General features: G+C 55.5%; 2 protein-coding genes across 9 annotated transcripts in view; both read right to left on the reverse strand.

Annotated features, from left to right (window-relative positions):
• Nucleotides 1–2,862: 2,862 nt before the first annotated feature.
• On the reverse strand, nucleotides 2,863–14,963 carry AKAP8L (A-kinase anchoring protein 8 like). 2 transcript variants are annotated; one of them, XM_030475308.1, is made up of 13 exons: nucleotides 14,870–14,963; nucleotides 13,901–13,933; nucleotides 13,080–13,311; nucleotides 10,672–11,134; nucleotides 9,952–10,075; nucleotides 9,809–9,864; nucleotides 9,343–9,379; nucleotides 8,026–8,134; nucleotides 6,984–7,125; nucleotides 6,490–6,595; nucleotides 4,788–4,918; nucleotides 4,283–4,378; nucleotides 2,863–3,881 (listed from the first exon to the last, which is right to left on the reverse strand). In XM_030475308.1, the coding sequence occupies exons 1-13, from the start codon at nucleotides 14,880–14,882 to the stop codon at nucleotides 3,399–3,401; spliced, it is 2,025 nt and encodes a 674-aa protein (XP_030331168.1). In that variant the 5' UTR covers nucleotides 14,883–14,963; the 3' UTR covers nucleotides 2,863–3,398. The 2 variants fall into 2 exon arrangements, with proteins under 2 accessions (XP_030331168.1, XP_030331169.1); XM_030475309.1 differs by lacking the exon at nucleotides 14,870–14,963 and adding an exon at nucleotides 14,474–14,778.
• Nucleotides 14,964–16,327: 1,364 nt separating this feature from the next.
• The window catches only part of WIZ (WIZ zinc finger), a 49,457-nt gene continuing 49,324 nt past the window's right edge, over nucleotides 16,328–16,460 (reverse strand). For all 7 annotated transcript variants that reach the window (XM_030475315.1, XM_030475313.1, XM_030475311.1 and 4 more), the window contains one exon: nucleotides 16,328–16,460. This exon is cut by the window's right edge and continues 1,124 nt beyond it. The gene's annotated coding sequence lies outside the window, so the exon portion shown is untranslated.

The raw sequence follows: 16,460 nt of genomic DNA on the forward strand, positions 1-16,460 counted from the left end.
TGGCAGGAAAAGGGGGTTCATGCTCCGAAACACCCCAAATTCACCCCAAAACCCCTTGGAATCGCTTTACTTGGGAGTGTTCCTTCTTCCTGGCTGCTGCTTGCTCTGGAATCCCGCTGCAGAGGAGCGGGGGGGCAGGGGCGCACGTGGGGCTAATTGTCATTAACTACTACTAATAAATAATAACTAATTAAGTGATAAAGGAGCCCAAAACGTTCGTAGGAATTGAGCTCTTGGAGGAACAAGCAGAAAACACAAGTGAAATGGGCTCCAGGGGCAACAAACCCACCTTCTCTGTGCTGAGGACTGGCATTTTGGGGCACCTGCTTCCGTGTTCCCCAACACACCGACGCAGGAGAGGGATGGAGCGGAGGGAAGCAAGGATTCCCCTTGCTTTGCCTTAAGGAAACGCGGCAGCATCCAGAAACCATCACCCCGGGGATCAACGGAGCGCCTCGAGCCTGGCCCTTGCCGAGCTCCACGTGTTGCTTGGTTTTCTTAGGAGATTATTCATTCGGGGAAGCTGGAACAGCAGGAATTTGGCTCCTGCTGACTTTTCCAAGCTGATTTCCTCCCTTCTCCTGCTCCGAATCCGCAGCATCCCCATGGACAAGGCACTTCCGGATCCTCCATAGGGATCCATCCTGCTCAGCCCCAAGCAGTCCAAGGGGGCTTTCATTAGCACGATTGTTGGAGTTTCCCACCTGCATCCTAGAGGAGCACAGAGCCGTGGAAACCTTAATGCTGCACGCTCAAAGCAAAGCACTTCCATGGGCTTTGGACCCGGAACCCAGCCCCACAGCAGCGTTTAGTGTGGAAGGACCCAGCGTGCAGCCACCAAGCTCCCAACGCTCCAAGAAGCTGGAGGAGCCCAAGCTCATGGATAAGGCAGCATTGGGGATATTGAAGGGATAAATTCACCTCTACAAGGGGGAAGAGCTGGGATCTGTGGAGGGGAGATGTTCCTTCCAACCAGACCTTCAGGAATGGTGGTATCCCCCATCACACAGGAAAGGAATTGATTACAACTTGTCTTGTCATGCTAACAACTGACTTCTCCTCCCCTTCAGGGTGGAAAATACAACAGGGAGAAGATGAGGAGAGCAAGAAACTCCCCAAACTCCACTTGCTGGCCCCTGCTAGGAATTCCATTGGCATTTGACAGATGCCGATGCTTCTGGAGTGAGCAGAAGCACATTGGAGGAGCTGTGTCCATGTTAACCCAAAGGTGATGAGCCTCTTCCCAAATAAAACCAGTTGGGAAGTAGCATATTTAACACACAACCTGCCCCCTCTGCCCAAACTGCGTTTCTCAAGGCACGCGAGAGAAATACGGACAGGAAAAGGGGGAAGCAAGGAAATAAAGCAGGAAAGAGGAAGTCCAAGGAAGGTGGAACTCCCTGTACTACAAATAAAGGAGGGTTTGTCTGTTTTGATAAGGAATGGGTGGTTCTCAGGGATCTCACCTCCTCCACGACCCAGTATTTAAGGTGACAGGCATGAAATGCTCTCCATTAAACCTGAAATCAAAGGTATTCCCTGGACCGCTGCCTGGAAACCCACCCTGACCCCCACATCCATCCTCACACACAGTTCAAAAGAGCAGAGCTCAGGTCTTCACGCTTCAACAAAGCCAAGCCCGGTTGTTTCCAGGGTGGCACCAGCACATTCCACGGAGGTCAGAGGGTTCCTATGGAGAAAAGCAGGAGGGAAGCTGGAAGCCACCCCCAAGCTCTGCTGAGGAAGGAGGAGAAAGCAGCAGCTGTGAAAAGAGGCGGCAGAAGCGAGACGCCTCTTGGCACGAGCGGCGTGTGAGCAGATGATGGTGGCTAGCTGAATCCTCACCCGCCTCCGAAGCACAAGGTGCGAACACGATGCCTCAGAGGCATCGTTCGGAGCCCTGGATCCTCCTCTTGCCTTTTCCAGCCTTCGCAACCAGCCCACCACATCACCCTCCGCGTGCTCCGAGGGGGAATTACACTGCTCTGAGCTCAAACACGCGTCAAGCGAGATCCAGGGATCTTCATATGCTCCAACAGCCCGAAACTGGGAGACGGCCAATAAATCCCACACAAAAGGTGGAAGGGAGTGGGAGCCAAGTCCCTCGGAACCCAGCAGCTCACAGGGTTGTCCTCAGGATCCCGCACAAGAGGGAAGACGCCAAATCCCATGAGGTGTTTAGTGATCAGGATATTCATTATCCCGAGAAAAAGAAGCTTCCAGGATTAAGGTGAGATGTCCACCTGCAGGAGAGGGGGTGGCTGCTTGGGAAAGGCCAACGGGCAATGCCAGGATCAGTTCAGGACCCGAGCTCTGTGTTTCCATGCATGGCCCTGGTGTGAAGGAGGTGGAATGGTCCCTCTCGGAGCTCATCTCATCCCTCTCTTGATCCCACCTTGGTCTTCTGAAGGCTTGAAGTCAGGAACAGTCTTACTTTGTCCTCACATTGTGCTGAAACCTCCTTTTCTGGGGGAAACTTCTCTTGTACAAACAGTTTACACCACGTAGGGAGTTTGTAAGCCAGGACGTAGTGTGGTAACAGCAATTCAAGGCTGGGCGCATCCTTATCCCTCAACCCATCCTGCAGGAAAGCTCCCAACTGCTTCTCTCCACAGCAGAAATAACCTCTTGAGTGTCATGGAGACTAATTTCCTCATTCCAAGAAAGAGGATCCATGCTCCAGGTGATGATTAACAACTGATGACAGCTTCAACCATGAGTAAGCAGCTGTAATGCTGAACAGAGAGAGGAAAGCTGAGCCCACAGTGACCTGGGACACGCTGTTTGCAGCCCAGTTCTAAGCCTCCAACCTCTCCCAAGCTGCTCGAGGGCCCCAGAAATGAAGGCAGAGCCACAGGGAACCTCAGGACAGTCCTTTTATCTCCACATTCACCTTGAAAATCCAAGTGTTTTACAAACAACACAACGTTGACACCACTTAGTTTCCTCGGCACAATAAAACATCGGGGGGGGGTGGGGGGGGGGGGATATTACAGCCACGTGGGAGTTAAGAGGCAGAAATTAAAAGCCCAGGACAGAATTCCTGATGTTTCCAGACAAAGGGAACAAACCACATCGTTGTTAAATAGAGTTTCAATTCAAGGAGATGAGAAGAGGTTTCGTTTGCCACGTTGTGGAGGAGCAATTGGTTTGCACACAGGCTCGAAAGGACCAAGCCAGCTACAAACCACACAACCCCATGTGCCTAAAACTCAAGGTTTGGTTAAAAACAACCCCTCTATCCCCCCCCCAAATCACTTTACAGGGAAAGGCTTCCACTGCCTACGTGAGTGGGATGAGAACTTGGAACATGTGCTATGGAATTCACAGGTACAGGTATGGTTTAAAAACCCCCAAATACATCAGGTCTTTCCCACATCATTTCCCCTCTCCAGAGTTTAATCCCCATCTTCCTCCTCCTCTTGTGCTGCAGCAGCTTCCTCACTCTCCTCCTCCTCCTCTTCTACCGGCTGCTGCTCCTCTTCCTCAGGGAGGGATTCCTCCAGAGGCAGGGAATTCTGCTGCTCCCCGTTCCCTGCAGCCGGCTCCACCTCTGCTTGTGCTTGTGCCTCACTTGTCTCTGTCCCTGTTTCTTCTCGCTCCCCCTCATTCCCAGCACCTTCTGCTTCTACGTTCTCTTTGGGATCCTTGTTTTCCTCCTCTAGATTTCCCTCCTCTGGATTCTCCTCTTCCAGATTTTCTTCCTCTGCGTTTTCTTCGGGGTTTTCCTCTTCTGGATTTTCCTCCTCTGCATTTTCCTCCTCGTCCTTGTTTTCGTCTGCTCCTTCTGCTGTTCCTTCCTCGGCATTTCCACTGGCTCCTCCTTCTCCTTCCTCATGCTCCTCTTTCTCTTCTGGGTCATCCGTGAAAGGATTCTCACCCTGGAAAGAGAAGACAAACACTCCTCTTGAGCTGCTTCCATGAATCCCTCCCAATGGCATGGCTGCTCCAAAAGCGGTCAAGTGAGTGGCTCCTGAGAGGAGATGCCACCTCAGGAACTCAAACTGATGCTGATATCAACTGTCAGGTCTGTGGCTCATCCATCCCCTTTGTAACACATGGGGCAGGAGACGACACATGAAGTCACCTGCATCATAGACACGACCAGCAGCAACCAGGAACCTGATCTATTATCAAAACCCTCCCCAAATTCTCTGATCTATTATCAAAACCCTCCTCAGATCACCCCAAAACCCTTCAAGAGCAGCCACCAGGAAATTCCTGCAGCATGGAAGTGTTGCTTCCAGCCTGACCCCATTCCAAGCCCCCCACCAACACCTACCTTGAGGTACCGCTCCAGTTTCTTACTGATGAGCTTGTTGTTGAGAATACTCCTTGCAACCACTAGTGAGGATTTCTTGGATTGCTCCATCATGGCCTGGATGGGAGGAGAATAAAACCCACTCAGATTTGCTCCTGAAGCCAGGGATTAGCCACAGCTCAGCAGTGGAGGAGAGAAACAGGGGAAAACCTCTGGGAAACAACCCGGAAATCATAGGATCATGGAATGGTTTGGGTTGGAAGGGACCTTAAAGCTCTTCCACTAGAGTAGGTTGCTCCAAGCCCCATCCAACCTGGCCTTGAACACTGCCAGGGATGGGGCACCAAGATTAACCTCAGACTCTGGAGGGAGGTTTCTGGGGACACAAGAACATGAAGATTAACTCCAGACTCGGCAAAGACGAGGATGAAGAAGAGTTCTCCTGGATTTCAGGAAGGAGAGGCACTAATCCCACCCGACTCCATGCTCCTGGTGTGGCACTGGAAGCCTGGGAGCCCCGACTCACCCTGCGGTTGTGGTTGTGGTCGAGTGACTTCAAGTGTTTCTGGATGATGCCGTACTGCATGGGGATGAAGAGGTCACAGGCAGCACAATGAGCTGCCTCCACCTTCTTGATGAAATGCTCCATGCCAACATCTGCACAAGAACGGATTTAATTGGAAAATAATTCAGGGATTTGGGCTGTGTTCCACATTTTACGACTTCCTCTCTCTTCCAACCCCTACAACCTCCTCCCTCCATCCCCTACAACCTCCTCCCTCTTCCAACCCCTACAACCTCCTCCCTCCATCCCCTACAACCTCCTCCCTCCATCCCCTACAACCTCCTCCCTCCATCCCCTACAACCTCCTCCCTCCATCCCCTACAACCTCCTCCCTCCAACCCCTACAACCTCCTCCCTCCAACCCCTACAACCTCCTCTTCCAACCCCTACAACCTCCTCCCTCCATCCCCTACAACCTCCTCCCTCCATCCCCTACAACCTCCTCCCTCCAACCCCTACAACCTCCTCCCTCCAACCCCTACAACCTCCTCCCTCCAACCCCTACAACCTCCTCTTCCAACCCCTACAACCTCCTCCCTCCATCCCCTACAACCTCCTCCCTCCATCCCCTACAACCTCCTCTTCCAACCCCTACAACCTCCTCCCTCCATCCCCTACAACCTCCTCCCTCCATCCCCTACAACCTCCTCTTCCAACCCCTACAACCTCCTCCCTCCAACCCCTACAACCTCCTCCCTCCATCCCCTACAACCTCCTCCCTCCATCCCCTACAACCTCCTCCCTCCAACCCCTACAACCTCCTCCCTCCATCCCCTACAACCTCCTCCCTCCATCCCCTACAACCTCCTCTTCCAACCCCTACAACCTCCTCCCTCCAACCCCTACAACCTCCTCCCTCCATCCCCTACAACCTCCTCCCTCCATCCCCTACAACCTCCTCCCTCCAACCCCTACAACCTCCTCCCTCCAACCCCTACAACCTCCTCTTCCAACCCCTACAACCTCCTCCCTCCAACCCCTACAACCTCCTCCCTCCATCCCCTACAACCTCCTCTTCCAACCCCTACAACCTCCTCCCTCCATCCCCTACAACCTCCTCTTCCAACCCCTACAACCTCCTCCCTCCAACCCCTACAACCTCCTCCCTCCAACCCCTACAACCTCCTCCCTCCATCCCCTACAACCTCCTCTTCCAACCCCTACAACCTCCTCCCTCCAACCCCTACAACCTCCTCCCTCCATCCCCTACAACCTCCTCTTCCAACCCCTACAACCTCCTCCCTCCAACCCCTACAACCTCCTCCCTCCATCCCCTACAACCTCCTCCCTCCAACCCCTACAACCTCCTCCCTCCAACCCCTACAACCTCCTCTTCCAACCCCTACAACCTCCTCCCTCCAACCCCTACAACCTCCTCCCTCCATCCCCTACAACCTCCTCCCTCCAACCCCTACAACCTCCTCCCTCCAACCCCTACAACCTCCTCCCTCCATCCCCTACAACCTCCTCTTCCAACCCCTACAACCTCCTCCCTCCAACCCCTACAACCTCCTCCCTCCATCCCCTACAACCTCCTCTTCCAACCCCTACAACCTCCTCCCTCCAACCCCTACAACCTCCTCCCTCCATCCCCTACAACCTCCTCCCTCCAACCCCAACCACCTCAACAAAGCAACTCTTACACACAGGAGTAGTAACTCACCTTGTGTAAGATCCTGATCCCTGTATATCTGCTGAATGACCGCGTTAATGTCTTCGATCGCTTTACGGCGCTCCTCAGTTTTCCTTGTTTTATTGGCAACATATTCCTGTGTGGAATATTTCACATTAATCTTTCTTCCCCTCCTCCCCCTCTACTTTTAGCTGCATCTCTCTACTCTGCTCATCCTCAGGCCTATAGATCCCACCACACACTGTCCTGTAGCAGGATTTAAGATCTGGCCACCAAGATCTGTGGTGGGCAAGGCTTTTACTTCCTACCAGAGGTTAAGTGACCTGCTCAAGAGAAGAGGGTGGTCAAGGAGCTCTGATTCTTTACCACAACCTTACTCCACCTTCTCCAGCAGCTTCCACCATGCTTACTCAGAGAAGCAGTTCAGGAGCTTTACAGCATCTCCAATGTAATCTTTGATCTTATTACTAATAAGAATCAACCCCCGAACAAACCTGAGGCACAGACACGTATCCAGAGCTCACCTGCAGGAAATCAGCTGTTTGTTGAGGCAACTTGGTTCCAACGAACTTGAAGTGTTCCTTATGGAATTTGCTCTCCAGGTGACTGCTCATCTCGTCGTCGTAGAAGGTCCGATATTTGCACAGTGAACAAACAAACTGAATCCTGGTGAGAGGGGAAAGACCCACAAACCCATCATTCCCGCTCTATGGTACCACGTTCCCACTGGACCTACTCCCTCCCTCTACTTAAGGGGGAGCAGATAAACTTATGGAAGTCTCCAACCCTTTGCATGTCCTGGGCTGCAGCCCCACAGCAGCGGGTCCAAGGAGGGGACCCTGCCCCTCTGCTCTGCTCTGGTGACACCCCACTCGGGTGCTGCATCCAGCTCTGGTGGCCTCAACATAAGGAGGACATGGAGCTGCTGGAGCAAGGCCAGAGGAGGCCACAGGGATGAGCAGGGGCTGGAGCAGCTCCCAAATGGAGCCAGGCTGAGAACATTGGGGCTGGAGAAGAGAAGCTGCGTGGAGAGCTCAGAGCAGCTCCCAGGGGCTGAAGGGGGCTACAAGGGTGCTGGAGAGGGGCTTTGGACAAGGGATGGAGGGATGGGATGAGGAGTAACAGCTTCCAACGGGAGAGGGAAGAGTTAGATGGGATATTGGGAAGAAGTTCTTCCCTAGGAAGGTGGTGGGACACTGGGGTGGGTTGAATGGGGAAGGTTTGGATGCCCCATCCCTGGCAGTGCTCAAGGCCAGGTTGGACACAGGGGCTTGGAGCAACCTGCTCTAGTGGAAGGTGTCCCTGCCCGGGGCAGGGCTTGGAGCTGGAGGAGCTTTAAGGTCCTTTCCAACCCAACCCATTCCCTGATTCCATGATTTACAGCATGTTTTCTTGCTTCTCTTTCTCTTCTAAGCACAGACATCAAACCAACCGGCAGGAGAGCAAAGCAGCTCTACAAGGAACACACAAAACACTGGGACAACTGGGAACACGGGGATGGAGCCCGGCTGCCCTCCGGTCCCACCACCAGCAAGAAGCCAGGATAATCCAGCCAGGAGCTGTCACCTTTCCACCATGCGATCCCGGTGCCTCTTCTTCTGCCTCTCTGGAGTTCTCTTGCCCGCCTGCAACCTGCGCTTGATCTGACTGATCTCCTCCTGGATTGTGAGAGCACCTAAGTGGGGAAAGCAGGAGTGGTGGAGCTCAGCGCACCACCGGGCCAAAGAGAACGGCCCTGGACAAGTTTAGTCATCGGCCCAACCAAGCCCCACACAACCAAAGAGACCACAGCAAGAGAAGCTGCTCCCACCAGGCAAGCTCTGCTTCCTACCACATCCATCCCAAATGAGAGATGGGGCATCCCAAATGAGACAGGACAAGGGGTGATGGGTTCAAACTGCAACAGGGCAAGTTCAGGTTGGAGATAAGGAAGAAGTTCTTCTCCATGAGGGTGGTGGGACACTGGGATGGGTTGAATGGAGAAGGTTTGGATGCCCCAGCCCTGCTCAAGGCCAGGTTGGGCACAGCTTGGAGCAACCTGCTCTAGTGGAAGGTGTCCCTGCGCATGGCAGGGGGTTGGAACTGGGTGATCTCAAGGTCCTTTCCAACCCAAACAATTCCATGATTCTATAATTAGCTTTTCCCTCCCAAAAAAGCCCCAACATGGACAAGTTTGGAGGGTGGGAGCAGAGGGAAGAACCACACAGAAAGACTCCAACATGGTTTCTTTCCCTGGAGCATCCCAGGACCACGTTTGTGCTGCCCATGTGTCTCCTGCTCCTGAAGCTCCCTTCGGATATCCCAATGCTTCTCCAACCGATCCCACCACCCCAAACCAGGCAGCTCCATCCCAAACAACTCGCCCCATGGCACACAGGCAATTCAGTGTGGATCCCTACGCCCCAGGCTGGCACCTCACCATCCCACCTGGAGCAGGGGCTCCAGCTCCTCCCCAGCAGGGCTTTCCCAGGAATTCCTTATCCCTGCGCAGGCACAAAGGGTGGGATCTGACTAAACGCAGCTGAACGGGTTCCGTGTCCCCCCCAGGAGGTCTGACAGGTCTCCCCTGTTCTCTCCAATGGAATTCCATCTTAACCTCAACTGCTCTCCCTTGTAGCACCCCACTGCTGATGTCTATCACCAGACCAGTGATGGGCACACGCTGGTTTAGTGGCAGAGCTTTAGCTCAGGTCCCCAAGACACAATGAACCACAAGGGACAATGAAGCCATGAGGCAAATGGACTCCCAAGAACTGAAGGAACCTGGATAAGCTCATGGAATTGCACTGGAAATGTCCCTTCTGGCCACGTGGAGCCCTCTATGGGAAGGAGCTTTGCTCCACATGGAGCTCTGGAGCACAAAGAGCACAGACACCAACTCACCTTTCTCTGAATCTTTCCCTTCTTCATCTTCCCCTTCCTAGAAAGGCAACATTGGGAAGTTAGAACCAAGAGAAGGGGATGGCTGGAGGTTGCTTTGACATCTCCACCAGCCTGGTGCTTCCAAACCCCTCCTGGCACTCAGGGCTCTGCATGGAGGAGCAGCATCTCCCTTGGATCTGGCTGCTCCATGGTCCCTTCCTGCAGGGACATCACTCCCTCAGCAGGAGAAGCCTCTACTCCTGCAGGTCTGATACCCAAGACCTCATCCCACCACACCAAAGGAGCTGGATGAGGGGTTACTTCATCCCCACGTAGTGACACATCCTAATCCCACCCTTTGGGATTCACCACGGCGCAGGCAATTGATTTCCCACCTGCTTTGGGAATAAGGTGGGATTTCAGGGATCTGCCCTTACCAGAACTACAGCTTTTAATGATGCCAGAGCAGCCTTCAGGAGTTACTCACCCCTCTGGAGCCCTCCTTCTCCTCCTTCTCTCCTGATTCTCCTTCTGTTCCCTCCTCTGAAAGGAAAACCAGAGTCAGCACAAAGAGCAGGAATCACGGAATCAACCAGGTTGGAAAAGACCTTTCAGCTCATCAGCTCCTACCGTTGTCCGAGTCGGAGTTCTCGGAGCCGTCCGTCTTGGCCGCTTTGCTGTCGGGATCATCGGAGCTGTTCGTGAGCTTCCGCTTCTTCGTGCTGGGATCCTTCTTGAGCTTCTTCTTCTGGGGCTGGGAGAGAAGAGGAAGGAGAAGAGGGACACGTTCCCCTAGAGCAGGTTGCTCCAAGTTGTGTCCAACCTGGCCTTGAACACTGCCAGGGATGGGGCAGCCAAACCTTCTCCATTCAACCCATCCCAGTGTCCCACCACCCTCATGGGGAAGAACTTCTTCCTTATCTCCAACCTGAACTTCCCTGTTGCAGTTTGAACCCATCACCCCTTGTCCTATCACTGCTGAAGCTCCTTCTCCACATCCCTGGAGCCCCCTTCAGCCCCTGGGAGCTGCTCTGAGCTCTCCACGCAGCTTCTCTTCTCCAGCCCCAATGTTCTCAGCCATACAACCCACCACCCCTCCATCCCATAATGCAGGAGCTGAAGCCAGGAAGGGCTGCAACGTTCTTCCTATCTTCAGGAAACAAGGATTTTAGGATTAAAACACCCCATGTTGAATCAACTGAGCGCAACCTCCTCGTTCTGCTTAGGAGATAACACCCTCCAAAGCCAAAACACGTGGAATTATCACTTCCCGGAGCGTTGGAGGATACATGGAGCTGTTGGGAATGACGTTGAGTGGAACGGGAAGGAGGAGATGACACAAATACTTACTTTAAAATCCGAATCCCACATTTTCCAGTTCCTCCTCATCCGCTGCTTCATCATCCCCCCTCCATAGCGCATGTTCCCCGGGAAGCCTCGCATCCCTTGGAACATGCTGAGTTCTGGGATAATGTTGTGGGAGAAGAGGGAAGGAAGCCTGGAGGAGCCGTGGGGACCCCGGGATCCCATTGACTGCGCAGCCTCGTTCCACTGGCCGCTCATCCGCCCGGGATAAGCCGATGCCAAGGGCCTGTTGTTGCGGTTGTCCCGCCCCCAGTTCTGGCCCCGCTGCCCAAAGTTATCCCGAGCTCTGCCCTGGAACTGATCCCGCCGATTCCCGTAGAAGTTGTCGTAGGGACCCTCGTAGGAGCTGTCGTTGTCGTGCTCGGCCTCGCCGTAGTCGTAGCTGGGGCGAAACATGTCGCGGTCGTTCAGGGAGGACCTCGAGTCGTAGGATTCGTACGAGTCGTACCTGCGAGAGGCACCACTGAGGGACGGGGCTGAGGCGCAGCAAGAACCCACCCAAAGCCACCAAAACCTACCAGAAAGGCATCAAAACCTCACCAAACGCCACCAGAATCCCACCAAAAAGCGACCGAACCCACCGAAATCCACCAAACCCCATAAAGACTCGCCAAAATCCACCAAAACACATCAAAACCCAACAAAACTCACCAAAAAGCCATCAAAAACTCACTAAAACCCAACAAAATCCCACCAAAAAGCTACCAAACCCACCAAAATCCACCAAAACCCACCAAAACTCAAAAAGCCATCAAAAACTCAACAAAACCCACCAAAACTCACCGAAACCCCACCAAAAAGCCATCAAAACCTCAACAAAACCCACCAAAATCCCACCAAAAAACTACCAAACCCACCAAAACTTACCCAAACCCCACCAAAACACACCAAAACCCAACAAAATCCACCAAAACCCCACCAAAAGCCATCAAAAACTCAACAAAACCCACCAAAATCCCACCAAAATGCTACCAAACCCACCAAAACCCACCAAAACTCCCCAAAAAGCCATCAAAAACTCAACAAAACCCACCAAAATCCCACCAAGCTACCAAACCCACCAAAACTTACCCAAACCCCACCAAAACTCACCAAAAAGCCATCAAAAGCTCACTAAAACCCAACAAAATCCCACCAAAAAGCTACCAAACCCACCAAAACTTACCAAAACTCCACCAAAACTCACCAAAATCCCACCAAAACACAACAAAATCCACCAAAAACTCCCCCAAAAGCCATCAAAAACTCAACAAAACCCACCAAAATCCCACCAAGAAGCTACCAAACCCACCAAACCCCTGCCAAACCTCACCAAAACCCCCCCAAAAGCCACCAAAAAGCCACCAAAATCCCAGGCAAGGCAGATTTTTAGGTGTATTTTTCAACCGACAGACGTCACTTGACATGGGACAGGCCACGGAGCAACAAGAGGCGGTGACAGAGCCTCAAGGCTCCACTGGTGGAGGAACCTTGAACCATGGGGGACCCCTGAGGCCACCCTCCACCACCTCCAGAAGGACCAAAATGCTTTAAAAGACTAAACCCCCCCAGGGAGCAAAGGTTCTTCAGCAGCCGAGGGTGGGGGGCACCCCTGTGTCCTTGCTCCCAACCAGGCTGCTGGACAAGGCAGGATCATGGGATCAACCACGTTGGGAAAGACCTTTAAGCTCCTCAAGCCCAACCGTTGCCCAGCACTGCCAAGGCCACCACTAACCCATGGCACTGAGGGCCTCGGCTGCACGGGTTGGGAACACTTCCAGGCTGTTCCAATGCCTGAGCACCCTCTGGGGAAGGAATTGTTCCCAGTATCCATCTAAACCTCCCCTGGAGCAGCTTGAGGCCGTTTCCTCTTGTCCCATCCCTTGGGAGCAGAGACCAGCACCCTCCTGGCTCCATCCTCCTCTCAGGTAGAGAGCGATAAGGTCCCCAGCGCCCAGCACAGGGGGACAATCCCTGCCCTGGCCCTGCTGCCACCCTGGTGCTGCTCCAGGCCAGGATGCTGCTGGAATTCTTGGCTCCGAGCTCTCGTTCAGCTCCATCAATCCGCACCCCCAGCTCCTTTTCCAGGAGCAGTTTCAGGCCGCTCTTCCCCAAGCCCGGAGCATTGCGTGGGGCTGGTGTGGCCCAAGCGGCAGGTTTAGGGTTGAACCTCATCCCATGGATCCAGCTCCACGATCCCACCCAACTTGGTGTCACTTGGGTGCCCTCATCCAGCGCATCAATAAAGACATTAAAGAACAGTGGCCCTGAGGGATACCCCTGGTGTCACCACCTCGTGTCACCATCCCCACCACGTCCTGGGCTCTGCCATCAGCCACCTTCCACCGCGGTGAAGAACCCACCTCTCTCTCCATGAAGGACAACGGGAGCAGCAGGTCCTGCCCTGCACTCACCTGTCCCCAGATCCATAGTGTCCTCCCTGCATCGTGTCCGTATCCATGTGGGACACCATGTCCAAGCGCTGGTTCATCTTCCCGAGGACACCCTCAGCACCACTGGAGCCATCGGGGTTCATGTCCACGTCCGAGTTGGCCATTTCCCAGGAGTTGGAAGTGGCCATTCCATAGCCGTAATTCCCAGAGTTATCCTGGCTGTAGCCATAGCTGTAACTGTATCCCTCATAACCTGGAAGAACAGGAATAAGAGCTGGCTTCACTTCCAGCTTCCATTTGGATTCAGATGCCGCAGGGAGGCCCAAATAATTCAAACCAACTTCAATTCCTCCTTATTTCACCCAGAAACTTGAGCTCACAACGGTTTAAGGGATCAATTCCCTCATGGAATCCCATAAAACACAGCCACATTCCATACTTTCCTCTGCCACACCTGCTCCAGAGAGGAATAAACCCATTGCCCCCAGCAGAGCCTCCATAACCCCCATTTTGGGTTAACACAGAGATAACCAAGAGCCGGTTTAAGCTGGGGGTGTTCGGATGAACACAGGCAGGACAGACCTTCACCACGAGCTGCTCTCCAAGCCCTCAATCCAATGGGATGAGGCTCTGGAGCGTGTTTGTCCTCTGCAGACACGACACAGCTTTGAGGAAGGAAAACCCGCTTTGAGCCCAATGTTTTCCACACGTTTTGGAGCGGAAAGGGACGGAGAAGCTTCTCCTCTTGCTAAAAAAGACAAGTTTTGGGGGGGGAAACACCCCCAAAACCTCAAATCCTCTGCTTAAAACAGCTTTCCTGTGCAAGTGGAACAGTTACTTGCCTCTGTTTGTCCCGGAATTCCAGTCTCCATAACCTGGAACAGAACAGAAAGGCCATTAGGCGAGTTCATCGTTACCGTGCCTGAAGAGATACCCGTTCCGCAGCACGGAAACGCAGCAACGCTCCCCAATAATCCATGAATCCTGCCCCAAACAGGGAAGAAACGAGGCCTCATCGTCAGCCCAGCAGCGAGACGTCCCCACAACGACACCTTTTGGCACGTTTTAATCCCGAGCCCAGCTCCTGGGGATGATTCCGCACTGGAATCTTTTGGGAAAGCACCACTCGGAATAAGCCCTGCTCCGATTGAAGAGGGAACAGGGACACACACACGGGGGGGTTTAACCCACCGTCTGCCTCCCAGCACTGACATTCAGACGCCCTTTGGGGTGCAGCGGGTCGCGATGGAGCCGCCGCACCTTGGGAAGGTGGATACCGGGCTGGAATGACACGATCCAGAGGCGGGAACGCGACATCCCCGGGAGGAGCGTGATCTCCCAGCGCTGTCAATGGGGTGTGCGGCTCCCGGCTCCCCTCCGCGCCCACCCGAAGCACCCGGGGGACGCTTCCTCACCGGCTCCTGCTGCGGCTCCCCCCGAACCACCGGCTGCCCTCCCCGAACCGCGGCTGCTCCATTCATTCTCGCGTTCTCTCCCTGTCCCCGCTCACACCCGCACACGGAACGAGCAGCAGCCGCACGGCGCCGGCAGCGAACCCGCCACCACGCAAACGGGCAAAACAGGCCGAAGCGCCGCTAACGGAGGCGCCTTCCAGCCCTGACGGGACCGGCCGCGGCTCTGCGGGGCCGGAGCCGCCACCCCGCGCCCGAGGCCGCGCTGACACAGCGGCGGCGCCCGCCCCCCGGGAGGCCACCGGGGCTCCCCCCCCCGCGCCCCGCTCCGGCTCCGGCCCCGACCGAGCCCCGGGGCCGCCCCCGCCGCCATCTTGCGCCGCCGCCGCCGCCGCTCACCCGAGTAGCTCATGATGGCGGCGCCGCCTCCCCCAGCGAGCGGCGGTAACGGCGCCGCGCCGGCCCCGCCCACCCCGCTCTCATTGGTCGGCGGCCCCCCCCTCTCCCCCAGCGCCCCGCCGCTATTGGGGGGGGGGGGGGGAACTGTCGAGCCCCGCCTCCCCTCGCGTTGGTTGGTCCCCGTGGATGTCAATCGCGGCGCGGCGAGCTCCGCGCTCAATGGGACCCGCCAAGCCGAGCGCTGATTGGTCGGCGCGGCTATCGCCACGCGAGGGGGCGTGGCCGCGGCGGGTCTGCTCTCTCATTGGTCAGCATTGAGGCGGGATGAGCCCCGCTTGAGCCAATTGCGCGGCAGGCCGGCCCAGGGACCGTTAGTTCCGCCCCTCCTCGCCCCAGAGCCTGCTCCTATTGGCTGCCTCCGCGGAGGCTCCGCCCCACCCGCGTGGGGGCCGCGTGCAGGGAGCGGGCGCGTTGGCGCCCCCGCGCGGCTGCCCGACGGCGCGGCCTCACCGTGACCCCGTGACCCCAAGCCCAGGGGTCAAGGTCACACCCTGACCCGCCCTGTGACCCCATTCTCAGGGGTCAAGGCCACATCCCCACCCCGTGACCCCATTCCCAGGGGTCAAGGCCACATTCTGACCCCATGACCCCATTCCCAGGGGTCAAGGTCACACCCTGACCCCCCTGTGACCCCATTCCCGGGGTCAAGGCCACATCCCGACCTCGTGTCCCCATTCCCAGGGGTCAAGGTCACACCCTGACCCCCCCTGTGACCCCATTCCCAGGGGCCAAGGTCACATCCTGACCCCGTGATCCCATTCCCAGGGGTCAAGGTCCCATCCCGACCCCGTGACCCCATTCCCACGGGTCAAGGCCACATCCCGACCCCGTGACCCCATTCCCAGGGGTCACAGCCACATCCCGACCCCGTGACCCCATTCCCAGGGGCCAAGGTCACATCCTGACCCCATGACCCCATTCCCAGGGGTCACAGCCACATCCCAACCCCTGCGACACCATTCCCTGGGGTCAAGGTCACACCCTGACCCCCCTGTGACCCCATTCCCAGGGGTCACAGCCACATCCCAACCCCTGTGACCCCATTCCCAGGGGTCAAGGCCACATCCCGACCCTGTGACCCCTTTCCCAAGGGTCAAGGCCACATCCCCACCCCATGACCCCATTCCCAGGGGTCAAGGTCCCATCCCGACCTCGTGTCCCCATTCCCAGGGGTCAAGGTCACACCCTGACCCCCCAGTGACCCCATTCCCAGGGGTCAAGGCCACATCCCGACCCTGTGACCTCATTCCCAGGGGTCAAGGTCACATCCTGCCCCTTTTCCCCCCCTTAAACCACCCCAGGGGAGCCCTAAACCTCCCCACCCCCCCCCCCCAAATCCCCCGAGCCCACCCCCCCCCCAGCATTCCGGGCATCCAGAGACTGGGCTCTTCTCCCGCCTTCATTTCCAGAAGAATTTAATCCATCGTCCCACATTCCCGGGTACAGGAATCACCAGAAAATGTCCCAAAAAAAAAAAAAACCTTGGAAATGAAATTAAAAAAAAAAAAAAAAAAAATAGAGAAAGAGAAAG

Source organism: Strigops habroptila, unplaced genomic scaffold, assembly GCF_004027225.2.
Source record: "Strigops habroptila isolate Jane unplaced genomic scaffold, bStrHab1.2.pri NW_022045634.1_ctg1, whole genome shotgun sequence".
In the NCBI taxonomy this organism is placed as follows: Eukaryota; Metazoa; Chordata; class Aves; order Psittaciformes; family Psittacidae; genus Strigops; species Strigops habroptila.

Bases quoted from the DNA above. Each gene is read 5' to 3' on its own strand.
- AKAP8L (XM_030475308.1), bottom strand. The intron at 8,135-9,342 runs GTGAGTTGGTGT...TTCCCCACTTAG, and splicing joins AGGGAAAGATTCAGAGAAAG to GTGCTCTCACAATCCAGGAG. The intron at 4,919-6,489 runs GTGAGTTACTAC...GTTCTTGTGCAG, and splicing joins GGATCAGGATCTTACACAAG to ATGTTGGCATGGAGCATTTC.